At 39.7% G+C, this 24,041-nt stretch overlaps 1 protein-coding gene across 1 annotated transcript in view; it reads left to right on the top strand.

Annotated features, from left to right (window-relative positions):
- The first annotated feature begins 6,662 nt into the window (after positions 1-6,662).
- hs6st1a (heparan sulfate 6-O-sulfotransferase 1a) overlaps positions 6,663-24,041 on the top strand; it is a 173,366-nt gene continuing 155,987 nt past the window's right edge. Inside the window, exon 1 of the mRNA XM_022667048.2 lies at positions 6,663-7,517. Within this exon, the coding sequence (XP_022522769.1) occupies positions 7,000-7,517 (518 nt within the window). The 5' untranslated portion in view covers positions 6,663-6,999. The remainder of the gene's footprint in view (positions 7,518-24,041) is intronic.

The following is a 24,041-nucleotide window of genomic DNA, read 5'->3' as shown; positions in this document are numbered from 1 at the left end:
CTCCTCCACCAGTCTTACACACTGGTTTTGGATAACTTTATGCTGCTTTACTCCTGGTGCAAACAAATCAAAAGCAGTTCAGTTTGGTGGTTTGATGGCTTGTGATCATCCATCTTCTTCTTGATTATATTCCAGAGGTTTTCAATTTGGTAAAATCAAAGAAGCTCATACATTTTATGTGGTGTTTTATTTTTTTTTCTAGAGCTGTATAGAGCTGTATAGATACTAAAATGTCCATGTTCAGCATTTGCAGTCCAAAGTGCAGAATTTCTTGTTCCATTTTATACAGCAACTTGTTCAGGACCTGAAGCAGCAAAGCAGCCCCAGACCATCAAACCCCACACTACCACCACCATGTTTTACATTCAGTATAATGTTATGTTTCTGAAATGATGTGGGATGAGTTTTAGGCCAGATAAAAACAGGGCGGAGTCTGACTTTACGTGTGTCGAAGGAGGCAGGTGCTAGTCTTCACCATCCTTTTATTGGGATGATATACATCTGAGTAGCAGCTGAATGTGTAGTACAAATGGTCCAGCTAAATTGGGAGAAACATTTGAAATTAAATTATTAAAAAAAAAACTGTCAGTAAGACAGAAAACAATGAATTCACAGGCGCTCACAGGAGTTTTAACATTATACAAATGGAATCACGCTTACTGTTGTCTGCTTGTGTTGATTCACAGTTAGTGTTTTTGTGTGAAGGATTTCGTTTCAAGCCAGAGGCGACTAGTGGGGGTGTGAAAGTTGCTGGCTGACAAATGTTGGCCTGACAAGCCTGGGCCTGAAGCGCACTCGGAGGCTCAAATCATGTGAGCAACTAAAATAAAGTTTGAAATACTGTCTAGACAGAGGCTCATGTGTGGAAGGTGGTGCATCTCTATTTATTTGTACTTTCTTCTTCCATGTTTTCTGCATCTCTGTATCTTCAGAGTGCGATTCGCTTATTTTCGTTTGCTTTAAATCTTCAACTGCTCTGTTTCTTCTTCATCAGTACGAGACCGTGCATCTTGAAACAACCATTTTCTTCAGGAGGAGAAATCAATAACTGTTTAATCCCGCTCTGCAAGCCTCGCAATCTTTCTTTATAAAGATTCCTGTCGACCTGTGTAACCTGATAATGTTCCACACCAGTGGAAGAATAATAACAATATCAGCATCTGCTTAATTCCGGGGCTCGGGTGACGTAAAGGTCAGCGCCGGTCGGCTCCGCGAGGCCATCTCCAGGGTGAGGCCTCAAATGAAAAGCAGCCTGAGGGAGGAGATGGAGAGATAGAGAGAGAGAGAGAGAGAGAGAGAGAGAGAGGGAGGGAGGGAGAAAGAGAATTAAAAGGCTGAGAAAAGAATACGCCAGTTATGGTGGTAGCAAACCAAACAAATAGCTGCAAGAGGTTTAAATACAAGCCATATACAACACTTTTACAACCAACTTACAGTCCTTAGTTTGTTTTCTATTTGAAAGTTGTTTTTTTATTTAATGGTATTTTCATACTTTTTTCTGCATATATATGGATCATAATGGATGATCAAATCTTCTCAAATAAGCTAAAATAAGATAAAAACGGAGATTACTCAGATAAAAGTATAGATACTAGTAGATAGAGACCGCTTTAGTTTCTGAATCAGTTTCTCTGATTTTGCTATTTATAGGTATTTGTTTGAGTAAAATGAACATTGTTGTTTAATTCAGTGTTATTTAGTCCTTGGGCTAGACTCCTAACACTATGTTGGCCCACCTCTGTAACATGAATAACCTTGTAAGTTGCTCTGGATAAAAGCGTAATACAAAATGCTGTAAATGACAAACCAAATTGAAGAACAAAATGAATGCAAAATGGTATGCTTTTCTAACCCCGGCTAGCGCTGCTGGAGCAGTATTAGCATTACCGGCTAAACCAGGTTAGCCACTAATACTAATGCTCCAACCTTAATGCTGGAGACATTCGGGAATCTAAGCTTACTGAAAATAAACGGAAGCACTTTACTTTTTCACCCAAATGAACAGTTTTCAGGAGAGAAATCTGTGTAGATTAACATCCAGTGCTCGTTTTTTTATTTATTAAGAATTTCAGTTTTGTCCACCCTTGTTCCTTACTAGTGTCCCATACTGGGCCTTATAATCCGGTGCATTTTATGTTTGAACATAGACTAGAAAAAAGACGTTTATTTACAATGCAATTTATAATCCAGTTTTGCACATCTTGGCTGGATTTTCTCAGTCAGCTTTATGAATTAGAGTGACCTGGGATTCAAGCTTTCAGTTAACAGCTGTGCTGAACTCTTCAAGAGTTAATTACTTGAATTTCTTGCCTCTTAATGAAATGTTTGAGAGCATCAGTTGTAAAGTTGCATAGTATGGCAAGAACTACTTAACTAAATAAAGAAACCATCTCATCTCATCAGGACCACCCTAGGAAAGGAAGAGCAAGGGTTTCCTTTGTTTCTTTACCAGCTCATTACCAGCTCCCCAAATACGAGTGTTTTGATTTGTTTAACACTTTTAAGTTACTACATGATTCCTACATACATGTGTTCCTTCATAGTCTGGATGACTTCAATATTAATTTACAATATAGGGGAAAAATTATACATTGAATTAGAAAAATATATATTGAATTTTCATGCAAAGCAATACAACTCATTTGGGTCCGGGTCCTTTTTGGCCTTCAGAGATTACAGCTATTTCTGAATGCAGCCTGTTTCCTCACAGCCCTGCAAAGTTTATCCAATATAGCGAATGTCAGTTTTTTCTCTCCCCCTGATAATGGCGTTTCAGCCCAGGGTGTTTGCTTTGTTGCCACCAGTAATACCATGCCTGTCATCGGCTTTCATCCTCCAATCTGCAGTGACCTGTCTGAGTAAACCCGGAGCTCCTCTCGCTCTCGGGGTTCGCTCAGGCCTCAGCGATGGTTTAACCGTTCTTGACGGCAGCTTCAAAAAAAGTACATCTACCTTGACTATATTTAGAAACGTGCTGAAACTGTGCTGCACTATCACTCACAGTGGTGGACTCACTAGGGGCTATTTGAAGGCCCTAGTGAAAAAAAAAAAAAGTAGATTAGATTAAAGTATACTAAGCATTATTATGCTATAGTGCACTAAAGTGTTCTTGTGGCCACATTATTAATCAGTATATTTAAAGAGTACAGTATAAAAATAGTACAAAAGTCTTACTTAAAGTGTACTTCACTAAATGTGCTAAAATCTAAATATTTTAAATATACTTAAGTAACATTAAAACATACTAATTCATGTACAGTATGTAACCCCATATTTTAAATATGTTTACAGTAGAACTATAATATATTCAATAAGTATTCCAACTGTACAGTATAACTATTATACACCACATATATTAGACATGTATTAAGAATTGATGTTAAATACACATGTATGTGATCTATTATGCAGTACCTCTACTATACACTTCTAGTATACTTTGTTGGGTATAAAAATATATATTTGAATATACTTTACAAATTTACTTTACATGTTTTTTTTTTATTAGTAGTAATTAGTAATTTAATTTACTTTCTAAAAAGGTACATGATACATTGCACTTTAAGTGAACTATTGTCACAACTATTGTTGTTTTAACACACTTTGCTAAAAAAAATGTACAAACGTATATTAAGAAATAAGTATTTTAGAAGTATATTGAATTACATTAAACTAAAAGTGTACTTCATAGTACTTTATTTTTTTTAAATACACTGTATTGTACATTTTAAAAAATAAGTACGATCAAAGGCACTCATTAAGACACATTATCATAACTTGATGATCACAACTTATTGTAGAAAGGGGCACACTAGAGGGCACTTGGTTACTATTTTTGCTCACAAAAAAGGCAGCCAATAGGGAATTTGTCTCTTTTTGATACTCTAGAGGGCAACTTAGTGACACCTTTCATGCCAAGGGGAAACTGTATGTGTTGGAGGGGGGCAGTTGTCCCCCTCTATCCCCCCTCTTTGGTCAGCCAGTGGCCACTCAGCTAAAAAGTGACTCCCTCAAACCAATAGTAGCTTATCTCATTAACATGATACAGTCATCCAGTAGCATTTAACTCAGGAGTCTCGGTGGCAGCGCTCGCAATATTACATGACAGCGGGGGGCGGGGCCTGAGGCTGCTTCTGGATGGTAAATAAGAACATGCTAATGGCACTCGCTGGGTTTTTGAGTGGATAACGAGCAAACATCATTATTTTGAGTCGACTGGAGCAAAACAGCTACAAGGGAACTGAGCGAGTTCATTTTCTAACAACCATTTACCTAACAGAGCATCTTCCTGAACCTTTGACCTTTAGATGATTTGCCTAAAAAATATTTCAATTGAAAATAGGTAAATATATAGAAAAAAAAACTAAAGTCATTCTGTCACGGGTGCCAAAAACAGGATAGACAAGTGCAGATACCAAACACTCAATTTATTAAATAAAGATGCTGCCACTATGATCAGGAGATTGCTGGTTCGAATCCTGTTTATGTAGCTTTCCATCGGCTATCGGAGCCCTGAGAGAGCACAATTATTGGCCTTGTTCTCTCTGAGTGGGTAGATGGCACTCTTTCCCCTTATCACTTCTATGGTGATGCCGATCAGCACAAGGCTGCATCTGTGAGCTGATGTATCGGAACCGAGTCACTGCGCTTTCCTCCGAGCACGCTTGCTGTCCGAAAAGAGGCGGAGTCTGACTTTACCTGTATCAGAGGAGGCATGTGCTAGTGCATCACTAGTGCTAGGGCCATCACTAGTGGTAGGGGCAGTCCTAATGAGTGGGTTGGGTAACTGGCTGTGTAAATTGGTGAGAAAATGGGAACAAAATAGAAAAAAAAATAAAAAATTATTTGAAATTTAGCCTAAACCAAAAGTCAATCTTGCCATTCATATTAGTGCTTAACCTTCTGTTATGCAGTGTATTTATACATGCATATGTTTCTAGACATAGGCTTACAACAATAGGGTAATTATGTATACATGCTGATGACAATCATGTGCTATAGTGATTTGATTAATAAGTGGCAGCGATGAGAGTGCTTATAAAACTGAAGTGGCGGAGCTAACCCTATGGTGCTGTTAGTGTTGAAAATACTAAAGATATTAACGTTGATTTCAGAAATGCTAAAGCTAATCACACCCGCATTTGTGAGTCACAAAAATCGCTGAATTTAAACTATTGAATTTACACCAATTAAGACGTCAAGAATAGCTGAAATTATCATATATAAAGCTTTTTTATTGAGAGGCATGGTTTATTTATCGTACAATTTATCTAGTTTTGATTAACGTCAATTTTTAAAATGGAATTACAAATCAATGGAATTACAAAAAAATCGGTAATTTATTTTTGTTTCTTTTTTTTTTTCTAGTTTGTCATTTCTAATAATTACAAAAATAAAAACAATTATAAAGCGCAAGTGCAGTACGTTTACAAAACATTTTTGTTCGGCTGTGGACGTTATTTATTTTCTTTCACACCGGTTTTGCACACCATCAGTCCACCAATCCCAGCGCAGGTGGAGGAACAATTTCAGCCAATCGTAGCTCAGGCGTGGGCGGGCCCTAGGCGGAAAATGGGTGGGGACACAAAACAAAGCGTTGTTTTGTGTGGAGGACTTAAAAACAAGATACAGATAGAAATAATAAAATAATTAGAAACCTTATGCATAGGGCCTAGTAAACCAACCAGAATATTTACCTGTACAGTTTATTTATTTTCGTTGTGAACGTTATTATTTACTTTCTTCCCACTTATTTTCTTCTTATTGAGTTTCTACCCACAAGCCAATCCCAGCGCGGGTGGCGGGACAAATCCAGCCAATCGTAGCGCGGGAGGGGCGGGCACTTTGCGAAAAACGGGTGTGGGTTCAAAAACAGTGTAGTTTTCAGCATGTTTATTTATTTTATATACTTTTTAGCAGACACAGCTTTTTTATATTACTAAGACATGTACGAGACTCAAATAATAATATACATTTCGACTTATAATCGATTACATTTGATGAAAAAATGATAAATACAGCTCTAAAAAAATAAGATACCACTTAATGATAAACATCTGGAATATAAATATATAATCAAGAGAAAGATGGATGATCACAAGCCATCAAACCATCAAGCTAAACTGCTTAAATATTTGCACCATGAGTGGCATAAAGTTATCCAAAAGCAGTGTGTAAGACTGGTGGAGAAGAACATGCCAGGATTAAAGAATGATTATTTCTCGTTTTCTGCAAACAAATGCTCTTATTTGGAATTTTGGAGAAATGTTGTCCGTAGTTTATAGAATAAAATGGAATAAAACAACAATGCTCATTTTACTGAAACATATACCTATAATAAAAGAAATTGATTCACAATTTTGTTATTTTTTTCAGAGCTGCATTTTTTGTTCTAAACTTAAAAAGTTTAATTTGAGATTTTACAATTTGAAACAAAATACAGTATTCAACGCTTTCTCTTTGCTATGGACATTGTGTATGTTTTCTATTTATTTTCTTCCACACCTGTATTTCGGAAAACCCCGCCTAGCAGTTGCTGTGCACCAATTACAGCGCGGGTGATGGGGAATGTCCAGCCAATCGTATAAACTGTAGCGCGTGAGGGGCGGGCGTTTACCTGAAAACAGGTGGGGTTACAGAATACGCGCTGTCGTGTGTTGAGGACTTTAAAACAAGGTAGCGCGCCGCCGAGTGCGAGTGCGGAGCGACGTCCGGAGGAGAGGGACCGGTTACGGCTGGGTACGGCGGGATTCTGTTGGGTTCGGGCAGCCGGTCGGACGCGCTCGGGTCTTACAGGCTTTTTCTTCTTCATATTTTTTTCCTCTTCTTCTTTTTTTCGGGCTTAACAGGAAAGAAAACCCAGCAACACATATGCGCCTTCGGTCTCCGTGCCAGTCGCGGGTCGGTGCTGGGGCCGGCGCGCCGCGCGTAGTGCCGCACCGCGGGTTACCGACGTCTCGCCAGCCGCTCCAGTCCGAGTGAACTGAGAAATGGTCACGTATGAAGCCCGCTGGAAGGAACATGGTTGAGAGAACCAGCAAATTCTGGTTCGTCGTGGTCGGGTCGGTCCTCTTCATGTTGATTCTGTACCAGTACGTGGCGCCGGGGATGATGAACTTGGGTTCCCCGCACGGCTACGCGCTGGAGGACGAGATGGATATCTACCCGACCCCGGACCCGCACTACGTCAAGAAGTACTACTTCCCCGTGCGGGACCTGGAGCGCACGCTGGACTTCCAGATCAAGGGCGACGACGTGATCGTCTTCCTGCACATCCAGAAGACCGGCGGCACCACCTTCGGCCGCCACCTGGTGCAGAACGTCCGGCTGGAGGTTCCCTGCGACTGCAGACCTGGTCAGAAGAAGTGCACGTGTTACCGGCCGAACCGCAAGGAGACTTGGCTCTTCTCGCGCTTCTCCACCGGCTGGAGCTGCGGGCTGCACGCCGACTGGACCGAGCTCACCAACTGCGTGCCGGGGGTTCTCAATAAGAAGGAGAGTAAAATGAAAAACCAAAGGTGAGGCACGCGATCCCGCTTTATACGCTCCCCGTGCTCTCTGTTTATTACTGCTCTGTTGACTATTACGTTTTTAAGTCGCGCGCGCACACACGATTGCACTTTGAGGCTGGGCGATATGACAGGACATGGCAATTTTTGTATTTCATGATATTTATAAATACTACATTTTTAAACTTTTGCATATTTCAAACACATCAGGCTGTGCAAGTTGTTTTTATAACAATTTCATAACCTGCGTTTTAACAGCTTGTTCTCTAGCTATCAAATCAGAACTAGTTTTATGGAATGTAAAACACTTAATTAAAGGATTTGAATTGTTAAACTGGTTGGAACAGATCAGTAAAAACAAAAAGCAAATAATACAGAACTAACCCAGCACATATTTACACACTCCAGTCCAGTGATGCTCTCAAGATGTTTAGTATGTATTACTTAAGAACTAAATGAGTTAAAGTAAAGGACATAATGCTGTAAGGAATTTTACAAGGCTTTTAAAGGTTCTGTGACACATAAGTCACCATGGGCTCTTTTGGGTTAATGCCATTACAGCAGTTATTCACAGGAAAATATTGCCTAATATTTAACTTAACAGCAGACAAAAAAATCCCTCACCAACATTCAGACAAATCTGACAAAAACCTAAACTGTTTAAGTGGACAAATGTCATGTATAACTCAACTCCAAGTTTCCTCCCCAAACACACAGTGCTACCAACATTTAATTTATCAACTCGACACATTTGTAGGAGAAGAATAATTACCAATTTCATGGCAGGCATTGCACTACAAGCCCTCTTTTTGATTTTGAGATAATTTTGCATTCCTTGCCCATACCTCCCTCTTCACTTCAGCTCAAGACCTCCAACCTCTAACCTAAATACTATAAACATCTTAGACATTATGTTGCTGCATTGCAAAAATGCCAGAACTTCGCGATAGATGGACTCATATGAATATTATCAAATATATCAAAATGACTGTATTACATTGACTTCCACTGTAATTTTGGCAGGGTTTTCTTAGTGTGTGAGGTTGCAATGCTTTTTGCATGACAGTTGGTTGGGGGGACATCGCTTGTCCACATAAATTTGGTTAAATAGAACAATTTTTGTAAGCTCCCGTAATTAATCAAACAGCGCATCATAGCATTGGTGTAGCTTACTTTAGAAACTGGAGATTTCTACTATATGCTCAAAACTGTTGTTTTTGTTCCCGTTCATTAGTTATTAGTTAGTTTTGACAGTGACATCGCTCATTTATCAACTAATACTGTAAATAAATACTGTAAAAAAAGCCATTTTTTTTTTCATCTTTACAACATAGGTAGAACAGCTTAATGTGTTGTCATATTGCCTGTCCGAACTTGCCTGTGGTTTTGTTGGTGCACAGCCTGTGTTCTGAGGCATTTTAGCACTGTTAGCTTTGCTAGCCTGTGAAGTAAGCAGTGATGTAAGTGGTGGTTTTGAGCAATGGCTCCATTTACCCGACGGGCTTCAGGTTTATTTGTGTCAATTTGGAGCATTGCAGCTACATTTACCTGCAGCTCTGAGCTGGGGTGTTCCAGCTGCCGCTGTGGTGCGTAGTGGAAATGGAAAATTACTACTTAGCCTAGCAGCCCCCCTGTCAACACTGGAGTAATTCTAGCGGGGCAGTGGGTTGTGAAATGTGCTCCAATGTCCAGCGTGCTGTGCATAGTCTGTTTGATGATGAGTGTGTGTGTTGCCCATGTGCTCGCTGCCATGTTTTTTTTTTTGTACAAAAAGGAAGAAAACTGTGCTAAAGATATTTGTTCCTGTTTCTTGATTTGTTTTTATCTTTCCCTGTGTCTACCAAACATTCTGGCAACATTCCGGTACCATTCCCAATATTCCTGCTTATTTATATGGTTGCTACACTATTTATTGGCTGATATTCCCATCCAGATAAAGAGAGAAAGAGGAATAAAGTAAGAAAAAGGAAAAGTATAGTGCTGCAAAGAAGCATACTGGCACAGCACGCTAGCTAATGCTATCCAGTTAGTCTTTCTCGCTCTATCCTTCCTAGAGAGAAATGAGATAAGAACAGCACTTTATCTGAGGAGCTCCTGCTGCTGTTCCTTGCAATATTAGTGTTTTTATCTGAATAAAATAGGAAAACAACAGCAAACAGCAATTATTCACTCAAAAAGAGAGGAAATTAAAATTGCGCAATGAGTCCAATCAATCCACAGCTCGGAAATCAACAATTCCTCTCATTTGTTCTGCACAAAGAGACAAAACTCTAAAAAAAACTCTGGATACGAGGTGCAAAAAAGCTTCAGGAGCAGTAACTATAGCGCTTTGTAAATATATAGTAATACTTTACTGTAGCATGAAAATAAAGAAAATGCATTAAAAAAAAAGAGAAGGTGTGTCCAAACTTTTGGCCTGTACTGTAGTCCCAGATATGTTTCCTGCTGTGGGAATCATATCCCAGTCGCTCACTGCTGTTTTCTGTCCTAAAAAATGCAGCAGAGACATGGACGCACATTCCTCTGCTTGAGGAATCCGGCTGGCGTTTACGAGATCCCGTCTATCAGCGGCGCTTCCCAGCCTTGCTGGTGTTTTCCCTGCTGTAACTCAGACGTTTACAAGCCGTGAGGGGCTCGGGAAGGAGCTGATGAGTGGGGTCAGGTGGGTCTAGGGAAAAAGGACAGTGGGAAACAATGTGATTTAATAACATGGGAATTCCTCCTCTAATTTATCAAGTATGAAGTCTGTAAGAGTGTGTTCTGTGGGGTTTCCTGATGCTATTAGTGCTGTGCATTGGCAAAAGCATGGCAGTACAGGAACTATGTTTCAATATATGTCATGATGCACAACTATTAAACGATTAAAGAACCTCTGGAATATAATCAAGAGGAAGATGGATGATTCCAGCCCATCGGAGATCATTGAACCAAGATGAACTGCTTAAATTGTTGCATCAGGAGTAAAGGCATAAAGTTATCCAAAAGCAGTGTGTAAGACTGGTGGAGGAGAACATGACGCCAAGATGCGTGAAAACCGTGATTAAAAACCAGGATTATTCCACCAAATATTGATTTCTGAACTCTTAAAACTTTATGAATATGAACTTGTTTTCTTTGTATTATTTGAGGTCTGAAAGCTCTGCATCTTTTTTGTTCTTCAGTTGAGTCAAGGTTGGCTGTTAGCTGTTTAATGGCAGGTTTTGCACATATAAAAAAGGTTTTATTTCTTTCTTCTGTAAAAACACTGTAAAAACACTCTAGGATTCTTCTTCACCTCTTTGATCATTCTGCGCTGTGCTCTTGCAGTCATCTTTACAGGACGACCACGCCTAGGGAGAGTATCAAAAGTGCTGAACTTTCTCCATTTGTAGATTGTCTGTCTTACCATCGAAATTTTACCAAGTTGTGTTCAATAAAACCACGGAAACGTATAAATGTTTTGTGTGTTATTAGTTTTAGCAGACTTTGTTTGTCTACTGTTGTGACGGACATGAAGATCAGAACATATTTAAAGATCAATTTATGCAGAAATCTAAGTAATCTCAAAGGGTTCACATATTTTTTCTTGCAACTGTACCTAGCACTGGCCAGCAGTTTAGTATAGCACTTCTTGCAATACTTATTCTGCTTTTCAGTTCTTCTGTTGCAAAGAAGCATACTGGCATAGCACGCTAGCTAACGCTATCCAGTTAGTCTTTCTCGCTCTATCCTTCCTGGAGAGAAATGAGATAAGAACAGCACTTTATCTGAGGAGCTCCTGTTGCTGTTCCTTGCAATATGAGTGTTTTCTATCCGAGTAAAATAGGAAAACAACAGCAAACAACAATTATTCACTCAGAAAGAGAGGAAATTGAAATTGCGCAGTCAATCCAATCAATCCACAGCTCGGAAATCAACAGTTCCTCTCATTTATTCAGCACAAAGAGACAAAACTCTAAAAAAAAGTTATTTTACCTTAAGAAATACCAGTTTTTCTGTTCTGATACCAACTTTAAAATCATGAGTGTCCAGTGTATTTTCTTTTTCACAAAGACAAAACTTATGTATGACCTTTTTTTGATTTTTAATTGAGGCATTGCATCTAAAATGCCATCTCTAATATGCTACCTCTCTTCAGTGCTGTGTAAGTATTGAATTTCGATATCTGTCCGCAGTGAGAAGCTGCCTTTCCCTTTCCTGCAGGGAAAAAAAATACTAAAAATCTACTTTATTCTGTCAAACCAGTTCTGAACTCGAGGGTCAGCTGAACGGCCATTTGTCTAAAGACCAGTCCACCACTCTAAAAAAACTCACAGCTGAAGGACGTGGCAATGTCAATCTTGATGCCACATCTGGAATCTCGCTTTATGCGGTGTGACCGGTGTTTGCCGGTGGACGTGCTGAAGTTTTATAGCTGGTGGTCAGATATTGATTCACTCTGGTGACGCTGAATTATAAATTCATGAAGGACAGATTAGAGGTCTCGCAGCTTCAATCAGAGGAGCTTAATGTAATTTAACCTTTAAGAGGTCTCTACTGGAATAAGCTGAAATTCTGGCTCAGTGCCAGTAAGCAATATATTTATTTTTTCCCGCGACTGTATCTGCTGATGCGTATGGTTAAAATTGATTTTGAGGCTGTGTATTAATATGGAGTATCGATCGCATTGAACGGGATCTGGATTGAAGGGGAAGTAAACATTGCATTAGGATACTTTTGCCAGTAGGTGAAGAAGAACTGTTTAATCTGGACTGTTGATTAGATAGTTATTAGACAATATGTCCCTAAAAAAAATAATATCCCCTTAGGTGATGCCACAACACAAGGAGCGTAAAGACTAGCACATGCCTCCTCATGATACATGTGAAATCAGACTCCACCTCTTTTAGAACTGCTGCTGATGTAGCTGATTGTTGAGTAGCATCACAGCGCATTTGGAGGAAAGCGCAGCGACTCGGTTCTGATACATCAGCTCACAGACGCAGCCTTGTGCTAATCGACATCACCCTAGGAGTGATGAAAGGAAAGAGCGCCATCTACTGTACCCACCCTGAGAGAGGGCAAGACCAACTGCGCTCTCTCAAGGTTCTGGCAGCTGATGGAAACAGTAACATATGATCTGTAATAATAATAATAATAATAATAATAATAATAATAGAACAAAATATGCAATGTAACATTAAAATCAAATTAAACAGTATGTATCGCAATACAGAGGTTATGATTCCATCTATCACAATACATTGTAATATTGTATTCAAGGCTTGAGAATGTTTCAATCAAAACTCTGATTTTTAATAAATATACACTCTCCTACTAAAAAGTTTACAGTTTATCCAATCAGATTAGTAGACTTCCATGATAGTGGGTGGAGTTTAAACACATTAAAAATAATTTGAATCACTGTCTGACATATTTTTCACATGTCTTTACATGTAAACTAATACTGTGTTTTTTTAAATATTGTTTATGGTATTTAAAAATGTTGGCGATTTTAGGGGTGTGCTGTATCGTATCATACGCAATAATATTGCCAACATTTTTGAATATTGCGATATAATTATCATAATTATACCCTGAAATATCGTGCCATATCACCCACCCTTAACTATCACATCAGGGTACGACTTTTTTTGCTGTTTTGGCAAAAGAAAAAAATGTACACTGTTCTCAGTTTTCAGTTCTCTCTTTACTTTAATCCTGGATATACAGAGATAGTTGGAGTGCATTATTAGAATCATGACATTCTGGAACACTGACTTCTGTTACATATTGGATACAATTCTTTTTTTTTTTTTATATCTCAGTTAGGGGTGCGCCATATCAAATAATAAATAAATAAATAAATAAATACAAATAAAATAATTTAATTTTCATTTTGTTGCAGTAGTGTATTCTTGAAATATATAAATATTTTTAATTCTGTGTTTTGTCATATCGCTAAGAGTATCGTTATCGCAAAAAAAATACCATAAAATATCGTGATATTATTTTAGGGCCATATCGCCCACCCCTAATTGCAATATTATCATGCATTATACAGTATGGTATTGCACATGCTGATTAGATACTGGTCGATTGTTAGTAATAATATCTGAAGCATGCAGATATATACGTGTATCTGAAACAATTATCTGCGGAAGTGGGCGAGCGCTGTGGGATATATCCATGGAGAGTGTGAGTGGAGCTCTATTTGTGTATTATACCCGAGGGTATTTTCTCTCTGTCTAGCCGCACAGCAGTCTGAAAGCTGATTCGGGATTGGTTGAGGCCTGCATGAGAATGAAGAGCTCTGTGTAGTGTACGAGTGCAGCTGAGAAAGGCAGCGTTTGCTGCATGACCTTTACCCCCATCCGAAATAAAACATGTCTAACCTGGACTTGACCTCTGAAAAACTATCAAGATGAATGAAGAACATGCAGTAGCACGTATAGCACAGAGCAAACTGAAAAACCTGGTTTAAGACCACAATAATTTACTGTCCATACAGACAGTTCTGGTGGAAACAGGAGAGTTGAGGTGCACATTGAATTCTGCCGTGATTTGATCAGCCGTGGTTTTATGTTTTTTGGATACAATCCGGGTTAGCACCCGAACATCCCTTTCAGACAGCTTCCTCTTACAGCGTCCACAGTTAATCCTGTTGGATGTGGTTGGTCCTTCTTGGTGGTATGCTGACATTACCCTGGACACCGTGGCTCTTGATGCATCACAAAGACTTGCTGTCTTGGTCACAGATGCGCCAGCAAGACGTGCACCAACAATTTGTCCTCTTTTGAACTCTGGTATGTCACCCATAATGTTGTGTGCTTTGTAATATTTAGAGCAGAACTGTGCTCTTACACTGCTAATTGAACCAACCTTCACACTCTGCTCTTACTGGTGCAATAATGTGCAATTAATGAAGATTGGCCACCAGGCTGCTCCAATTTAGCCATGAAACCTAAAATCCCACACTAAAATGACAGGTGTTTCAGTTTCATTGTCCAACCCCTGTATATCGTCAACAAAAAAAAAACACTCAGCTGAAGCAGCTTTGTCAGCTTTCAATCAGCACAGTTTCCTATGTAAGAATGTTGCGTCAGTTTTTTAACAGCGTCCACTCGTTTTCTGATTGTGGCGGGTTTAATCACGCACTGGTAGCAGCGCTCCATCACACAGCTCTGGTCTTCTCATGATGGGGCTTAAGAGATGAGCCACTCGTCTGTCGATCTGCCTCTTCCGACTGCATCTCTCGCGCTCGCTCTCTCGCTCTTCAAGCAGCCATCTCTGTTTCATCAGAGTAAAGAGGGGCGAATGGGTCTCATCATGCAGCTGCTGATAGAAAAGATACTGTCTGTGAAATTGTTTCTTCTCTGCTCTGAGGGTCTGTTTGGAGTATTTGGCAGCAAGTTGTGAGATTGGGCTTTGAGAATTTGAATCCCCTTTCTGATAAAGAGCTTCTATTGTATATATTTCTTGTATTTATGATTTGTGATGTATTTGTGTGTAATAATATGTAACAAACAGTTAGTAATTATTGTTTTAAACCTTCTATGGTAAACAGGCTGCTTATGGTACTTTGGTACCTAGAGTATGGTAAGGGCCTCAGTCTAGACACTGGGTGTCTCCCAATTGAGAATTGAGTGTTAGTTACTGATCCTAACTAGTTTTTGGATATTTGTATGTTTGGATATGAAAAACCTGGAAAAGTCATGGAATTTAAAAATAAAAATTTCCAGGCCTGGATAAGTTTTGGAAAAATAAAAAAAATACCCAGAAAGCTTTGGTAAAGTCATGTAAATTTGCAATTCCCCAAATGTGTGTTACCATTTATCGATTGAGAATATCGATTGAGGTATTTTGAGCTAACAAATACATCAGCTCTGAGTTAGTTCAGTAATATGTAATATGATAAAAAACTCACAATGTCTCTCGCTCACTTGCTCTGTCTCTCACTCACTCGCACTGTCTCTCGCTCACTCGCACTGTCTCTCACTCACTCGCACTGTCTTTCACTCACTCACGCTGTCTCTCACTCACTCAATGTCTCTGGCTCCCTTGTTCTGTCTCTCGCTCACTTGCTCTGTCTTTCACTTACTCGCGCTGTCTCTCACTCACTCACAGTGTCTCTTGCTCACTTGCGCTGTCTCTCACTCACTCACAATGTCTCTCGCTCACTTGCTCTGTCTCTCACTCACTCGTGCTGTCTCTCACTCACTCGCACTCTCTCGCTCACTCGCTCTCTCTCACTCACTCGCTGTGTCTCTCCCTCTCTTGCGCTGTCTCTTGCACTCTACCCTAAGATATTACAATACAGTAAGTCTCCCTCCAAAAATACAAGGAACACAATGTATGTATTAAAGGAGTTCTCCTTTAATAAATACATTGTGTGAGAATAATTATTGCACTTTTTGTATTTTTTGGTTACAATTTAGAACAAGTATCTGTATCAATATCAAATTTGAAAACGATACTCAGGCCAATTCAGGGCTGTATAGAAAGTGCTGAGAGTCTTTTTGAGTTCACACTGCGAGGACTTTTCTTTCTCCACACTGATTTCATCCTATCTATTTAAAGATATTGCAGCAGATTTCCAGTCCCAGGCCAATAAGCTGGCACAGAAAATGCTGCAGCGCTGCTGTCGCTCTTTTAATTTTATAAAGACCCCTTCCTATTGTCTCTCTCTCTCTCCCTCTCTCTCTCTCTCTCTCTCTCTCTTATTCAGCTCCTCCTAGTGTCATCCTCTAATCAAACAGGCGAGGTAATTTTCCACACTGTAGCTTTATGGCTATGGGCAGCGCAGTGTGCCCCACGCGTGACTAGAACATTAGAGGAAATGTATTTTCATGGAAGATTTGCCGCAATTTCTAAAACGGCTAGCTGTGCTAATGGACAACCGCCTTATGCATAATCACCCCCCCCCTCTCGCTCATTCTCCCCCGAGTGTGTGTGTGTGTGTTTTCATATACAGCCTGGGTGAGTGAGTGTGTCGTATATTATATAGGTTTATGCAGACTGCTATAAAGACGGTTGTGCACTGGTGGAAAGAATCGGGGTAATTTGAGACGTTTCAATTAGCGCACCGGCGTATCACTCACAGCCTGCCGGGCGGAGATGGAGGGAGCGCTGTTTAAACCGAGGGGAGCGGCTGATGGAGCGAGGAGAAGGAGTGATTACAGAGCGCCGCGGTCGCTGCCCAAATGTGTTCGCCCGCTCTCTCTTCACGAGCGCTCGATGTGGCAGAAAAGGAGGCATCCGAGAAGATGAGCTCTGTTGAACACGAGTTATGAGAAATGATTTCCAGCGACGCTGCTGGCTCGACTGCGAGGGTCATCCTCCCCTGGATTCTGTGGCTCAAACTCCCACTGATTCTCTCTCTCTCTCTCTCTCTGTATATACAGGGGTTGGACAATGAAACTGAAACACCTGGTTTTAGACCAAAATAATTTGTTGTGGTGACGGACAGTTCTGGTGGAAACAGGAGAGTTGAGGTGCACATTGAATTCTGCCGTGATTTGATCAGCCGTGATCCTCTTACAGCGTCCACAGTTAATCCTGTTGGATGTGGTTGGTCCTTCTTGGTGGTATGCTGACATAACCCTGGATACCGTGGCTCCTGATACATCACAAAGACTTGCTGTCTTGGTCACAGATGCGCCAGCAAGTCGTGCAGCGACAATTTGTCCTATTTTGAACTCTGGTATGTCACACATTATGTTGTGTGCACTGCAATATTTTGAGCAACTAAACTGTGCTTTTACATTGCTAATTGAACCTTTACACCCTGCTCTTACTGGCGCAATGTGCAATTAATGAAGATTGCCCACCAGGCTGCTCCAATTTAGCCATGAAACCTCCCACACTAAAATGATGACAGGTGTTTCAGTTTCATTGTCCAACCCCTGTGTATGTGGATATAGCTCTTGAGTTCAGTTTCTGAATCAGTTTCTCTGATTTTGCTATTCATAGGTTTATGTTTGAGTTAAACGAACATTTTAGTTTTATTCTATAAACTACAGACAACATTTCTCCCAAATTCCAAATTAAAATATTGTCATTTAGAGCATTTATTTGCGACAGATGAGAAATGGCTGAAATAACAAAATAAAAGATGCAGAGCTTTCAGACCTTTAGATCATATTCATAAAGTTTTAATAGTTCAGAAATCAATATTTGGTGGAATAACCCTGGTTTTAAATTACAGTTTTCATGCATCTTGGCATCATGTTCTCCTCCGCCAGTCTTACACACTGCTTTTGGATAACTTTATTCATTCCAGAGGTTTTCAATTTGGTAAAATCAAAGAAATTCACCATTTTTAAGTGCTCTCTTATTTTTCTTCCAGAGCTGTATGTGTGTGAAGTGTGATTAGTAGTGGCAGTGTGTGATCTGTATGTGCCCAAATGCAGCAGTGTGTACAGCAGTGTAATTCACTGTGAGTGTCTGCTTTTAATGATGCTGAATAAAAGCTAGAAGGGTGTGTGATGCTTTAAGACGTGACCTACAGACCCTCTTTGTGGATTTGCCAATACAAAGAGTCAATATTGAAGACATGCTGCTCAGATTTCCTACTGTTCTGAAGCTTTTGTGAGGAAAAATAGACAAGGAAAGAATATAGTTTATAGTACGTCTTCTTAAGACAGGACTAAGTGATGCCTTCAACAAAGTGAAGCTTATCAGAAGCTGGCTAATGTTCACTCAGCTGTAGAGCTTTCCGAACTGAGCTATCATTGCTTTCTAGTGAAAACCTTAAAAACATCTTAAAAACAGCATCTTTGCAGGACATAGATAAAAGCTTCTTAATATTTTAAATGGACATCAAAGTAAAAACAGTTTATTTCAGGTCATTTTGAAGAACTTCTATTGGTCCATTCATGAAGAATACCTGACACAGTGTAAGAGACAGTTTGTGCGCTCAAATTCTGTGGTAAACTTAAAAAAACTACAAAAATGGAGATACTTGTTTTTTATTGGACAGCAACGATATTCACTGTGAGTCAGGATAAGTTGCATTTACTTAAATAATTTGAGGTAATTTGTTGCTTCAAATTTACCAAGGAACTTGAAACCTGAGTTAATTAGTCTTAATTAAAATTTTTAGTTTGGTCTTTTTTTCCATTTCAGTGATGTAAATTATAATATACATTTGAATAAATCTATGAAATGTAATGGAGACATAAAAGGATATGGAGTGAACAGATTTGAACACATATCAGCACAGAAAACGATGCTTGCTCTTACAGCCTACAACATATATGCCAGTTAATATGTGTAATATGCGATCTATTACAATGTAACAGTGAAAGCTAGCCTGGGGTCAGAAACTCGGGGACACACCCAGTATTCAAATAGCCAATAGTCTGTCAAAAGCCGAAAGAAAAAAGCAGTATGTGTTCAAAGAATGAGGTCAGCTGACGACCTGAGTATACTGAATATATAGACCAGGTTATTCCATTGACAGATTTTTTCCATATATTCCAAGATGGCAATGCCAGGATTCATTAGGGGCTGGAATTGTGAAAGAGTTCAGGGTTCAGGGAGCATGAGATCATCATCATTTTCACACATGGATTGAGAGAGAGTTCACCACAGAGTCCAGATCTTAACCTCATTGAGAATCTTTGGGATGTGCTGGATGGAGAAGAGCTGCTTTGTGCAGTGGTCAGACTCTACCATCATCAATGCTGCTGCAAGATCTTGGTGAAAAATGAATAAATTAATGCAACACTGGATTGAAATCAATTTTGTGACATTGCAAGCAGTGTAATTAAGTAACTGAGACTAGATTCTTTTGATATAAATGATGAATACCTTAATTAAACCTCTTTAGTTAAAGGTTCAGTGTTATAGGAAGTGCCCTCCACCTCCGTGCCCTGTAAATGCACCGCTCTGTTCTCTTCAGTCCAGGAGTGAGCCAGATGGCCGGGTGTTCTGTGCCAGCCTCCCGCAGCCAGACCTCCGGGCTGATTCGCTTTCCCTGGGCCAGGCCTTCCTGACATGGTGACTTCAAGCAGGAGAGGGCTCAAAGGTTTTGGAGCTTGGCCTCTGGGTAGCAGCCTGGCGTTCATGTGTTAATCCCATCAGATCAGCATGGATTAAACACAGCCCCCTCCAAAGCCTGTTATGTCCAAATACAGATCCCGCGCCCGTCCTTCCGTCCTTCCGTCCGTACGCTGCTGTCGAGAAACCGCCGCTTCAGTCGGGCTCCTTGTCTGAGAATTCCTTTGTCTTTTTTTCTCCTTTGTCATTTTGCTCCGTCTAAATTGTATCTGTTGAGACACAAGGCTTGTCTGTGTTACATATTTTTCCTGCAAATTGGCACAGAACAATGAGGACATTGTGAGGGTCATGGTGGCACATGAATGAACGGTGCTTTTCTTCTCAGTCACCTCACTGATTGGTCGTTTTCTCAGCTGTCAGTCCCTCGTTTTTCTATTTAAAAAGCTGCTTTCTTAAGAAATAAACCACATATTTGTGGTTTACTACACTAAACAACTGAATTTTCACCAAATAATGGTGTACAGACTGGTAAACCAAGTCCACACATTGGCAATGAACCAACTAAAGTCTGTATAGGCAAGGTAGTTATATTGTATGAATATATACACTCATACAAGACAAGCCCTCCATTGGTTTAAATGGTGACAGACCAAAAAATACTGTAAACTGAAGTCTCTAATAATCTCTTATCTCTAATAATAGCTGTCCAAAATCTCATGGTTAGATTATAGCTTTTATTGGCTTAATAATTCACAAAAATGAGCAATTTTTCATTTCAGCTTGGTATGGCTACTGCACTTGCGCAGATCTCCTCATCAAGGGATGCAGCTCATGCCTTTCCCAGTAGCCTACTAACATTGCAGCCCTCCTCTTGCAGTGTAACCAACAATTTGATTGGCTCTTTTTGATGAAGGGTGGGACTTTATTCTTAAAAGAATGCTGGGTATTAATAACACCTTTAGTAACAGTATTAAACAGTTTATTAGCACACTTCTATCTGTGTCTGTTTGTGTCTAATGATATCAATTGGACACACAGTGCTGTCCAACTTTTATGTGTGGACATGTTTCCATGATGTTTAGATGATCAAAATACTGTATATAAACCGATGTTATCAAGAGTTATATTGATAACTTAGATTTGCTTTGATAAACCAGTGGTGTTGTCCTCCAATGTATTTAGCTTAATGTATTTTTGATCATTTTTGATTGATGTTTTGAAATGTTTTGATGCATACAGTCATTCGAATGTTGAACTGGAACACGTCAGTCAACTCTTTCTGACATTATTCCGAGCTTCGACATCTGACTTCCGGGATAAACGGAACGCAGCATTAGTTTTTGCTTAATCCTGTTGGGTAACTTTACAACAAGCTGAGCTGTTTTGCTGACTTTATAGGATTATATCCCCTTGTGCCACAAGTAGTTTATATAGAGTATTTGGCTAAAAGTTCAACATTTCTTCCAAAGTCTTTTCAGAGAAGGCTTACCGTTTTGATTGCATTCAACCACAAAAGTGTTAGAGAGGAAGGGTGGGCCTACTGATGTTGGATGATTTGTTAGTTATGAACCACAAACGCCACAGCTCATCACATCTCCATCCATGCTGTCATTATACCACCTCAGAACAGCACTGCCAGACAAACAAGATGTTCTGGAGTCTATATAAGTTCTCTATACCCAATGACAAACATAAACTAGATGCCCCAGCCGCCAATGGTGTCAAAAGTTGAAGTATAGATACTGGGGTTTAAAAATACTGTTGTAGAAGTTGAAGTATCAACTTAAACTTAAACTTTTTACTTAAAAGTACTGCTTTTAAAACTACTTAAATCCATCCCAGGGATTAGGTTCAATTACATCCAGAACCACCCATGCACTTGAAGCGAAATCCTAAACTACACAAACTACACCTAAACTCAGAAACTACACCTAAATTCATCAAATACCAACCAATAGAGGATCTGAATGGTATTTTATACTTGTTATCCAACCACAAGCTTTCCGGATGGCGTGATTTATCTTTTTTTTTATGCTGACCAGCCGTAAAGAATTGAAAGTACTGATAACTGCATAAAAAAGTAAAGTTGAGTAACAATTTGCCTAAAAATTATTAGTCCACTAAAGTATAGATACCCAACCTTTCTACTTAAGTAATGTAACGAAGTATTTCTACTTCGCTACCTGACACCTCGGCCCAGAGCTGTTAATATATGTTCTAATGTAAAGGCATTGTCTAGATAGATGGTTCATATGGCATCCTAAATGCCCAACATCAGTACCTGACCAGAACGTGGACAAGGTCTCTATTAATGCTATACCTTCCAGTACCACCCACCCAAATACATATTCCCATATGTTCCTACTGATATCTGTAGAACTGTTGGATCAGCTGGTATCTACAACCCTTTGGGCAGAGAGTGTTGGAGTGAGGAATGGAAGCTTGGACTGGGCGAAGGCTCCCGGCTATTTAAAGCTGTATTTGACCCAGAGGTCTGCAAGAGCAGATTATATCACTGCAACACAGAAGCTGAGCTGCAGCCCAGAACTACAGAATCTACAAAGAGTAGAAGTGAAGATGTGAAAAAAAGACCTCTTTTCTACTACAGGGCCAAACGAATCTGGGTATGAAGGGTAAACTCATCAGTGGATTTTCCACTGTTTTACAAACAGTCCAGAATATGACGTTTATATTTACAGTAGAGAAAGGGGTGTAGAATGTATCTTGGTCTGTTGAGGAATAGCCACTGTATATTTGATTGGTTAGTCAATGCATTTGTTGATTGTTTAGAGTCACTAAACTCTAAACCATGTTTTTTTTTTTCCATTAATAGCTGAAATGTGTTCTTTTGAAGTAATAAAACATAAAAGTCCTGCTTATAAAAGTTTTAACCATTTCCTCTCTCCTTCCTGCACCACCTCTAAACTCATACATCACCCATTGCCCCTGACAAACCACAACCTCCCCACAATGTTGTAGCCTTTTTAAAAAATTTGATCTGAGGGTGGTTTCAGCCAAAATAAAGTGGTTTATTGGCCATTTAAAGGGGAAGGGGAAGGTGTTTTACGTTAAGGTGGTAGACGTTCATTGTTAAGGCGGCCACCTTACCTAAATAGTGTTGCAGAAAACCCTGGTTTGGCATAGAAGCACAGAATGTAGGCTTTGGTAGCAATGTTGGATGAGGTCAGTCATTGATGTGCTACTACAGGTGTACTAATGATGAACAAGTCCCATTGGCAGCCTAATAATGCAGTAGTAGCAATATTGGACAAGGTCGATAGCCGAATGGAAATGGAAAAACCAATGAAAGAAACCATAGCCAGTCTAACAGGTCCTCTGCAGTGGAAAAAAATAGGCCAATACGACACTTTAACTCAATTTCGTTTCAATGAAACTTAGTCAAATCCAATTTTTTTTTCCCAACCAACAGAAATGCCAAAATCTCTTGTTACAAGAGAAACTAGAAGCCAAAGCAGTTCTTACACACTTATATACAGGCAGTGTACCAGTCTGAAAAATAAAACAGGAACCATCACATTTATTATTTTGCCTGCCTGCACCTTATTTAGAGTAACCTCGCCCTTCCTACAGACTTTCACTAGGTTTTTTAGGCTTGTGTATTAATGTTTTGTGTGTTTTTATGGTGCTGCCGTTTTGTAATCTACTTAAAATATCACCCTGTCTTTCTGCTTATCAGTTCTGTATTTATGCTGCATTTACCCCTCCTTACGAGGCGGCCCCTGCTCCGAGGTTCTCGCTTGAGTTATTTATCAAACGGGAGAAGAAGAAAAAAGCAAGGGCCGTGCCGCGGCTAGGAACTAGATAATGGAGCCCGCAGGCCGTGAAGGGAAGTGTGCCCTAGAGTCGGCCCTGACACGAGGCCTGTACAAAAAAAAACGAAGAAGAAAAAAAAAAAACGCTCTGATGCTCTCTGTCGAACAGCTTTTTAATAAACAAAGACCTGACTCGTTTTTTTTTTTTTTTTCTCTTGCCCTTTGGTGTTTTGCATGAATGAATACGAGAACGCGGACACGGGCCTACTACTAAGCGCACAATTTCGCTGCGCTGGTTTTCCGCACAGTCCCTTCTTTGCTTTCTTTCTTTCTTTCTTTTTCTCTCTCTCTCTTTTTCACACTTATTTTTTTCTATACTCTATACTCTGTACCAGGCTCTTAATTAGGAACATTGAGTTAGAGCATTGTTTTTTTTTTTTTTTTCTCTTGGCTCCTAAGTGGCCCTCCATGTAACACCACCACACACAAGTGTTTGCTCAAACCGAGATTTTGCTCAGCAGTGTTTTCAGGCATCGCTATGCCAGGTAAAGCCCCTTGATGATTGCTTCAGATTGATTTCCCGGGCTGAGGACAAATTGCCGTGCAATGACTGATTAGCAAACATTTTTATTATTCCTAATTAGGGCCTCCACGCTCTCCGTGTGATTTGGATCTCAGCCGAGCTTTAATTAGCAAATCCTCTCATCTAAGTTCCAGCCTCGTCGCTCCTCTGCTCCTCTGTCTTTTTTCTTCTTCTCCTGCTTTGCTTTAACTGCTTTAGCTTTTACCTCTCCAAGCT

This window comes from Astyanax mexicanus, chromosome 8 (assembly GCF_023375975.1).
Source record: "Astyanax mexicanus isolate ESR-SI-001 chromosome 8, AstMex3_surface, whole genome shotgun sequence".
NCBI lineage: Eukaryota > Metazoa > Chordata > Actinopteri > Characiformes > Acestrorhamphidae > Astyanax > Astyanax mexicanus.
Note: the sequence above shows the minus strand (reverse complement) of the source record. Positions and strands in the feature narration are given on the sequence as shown.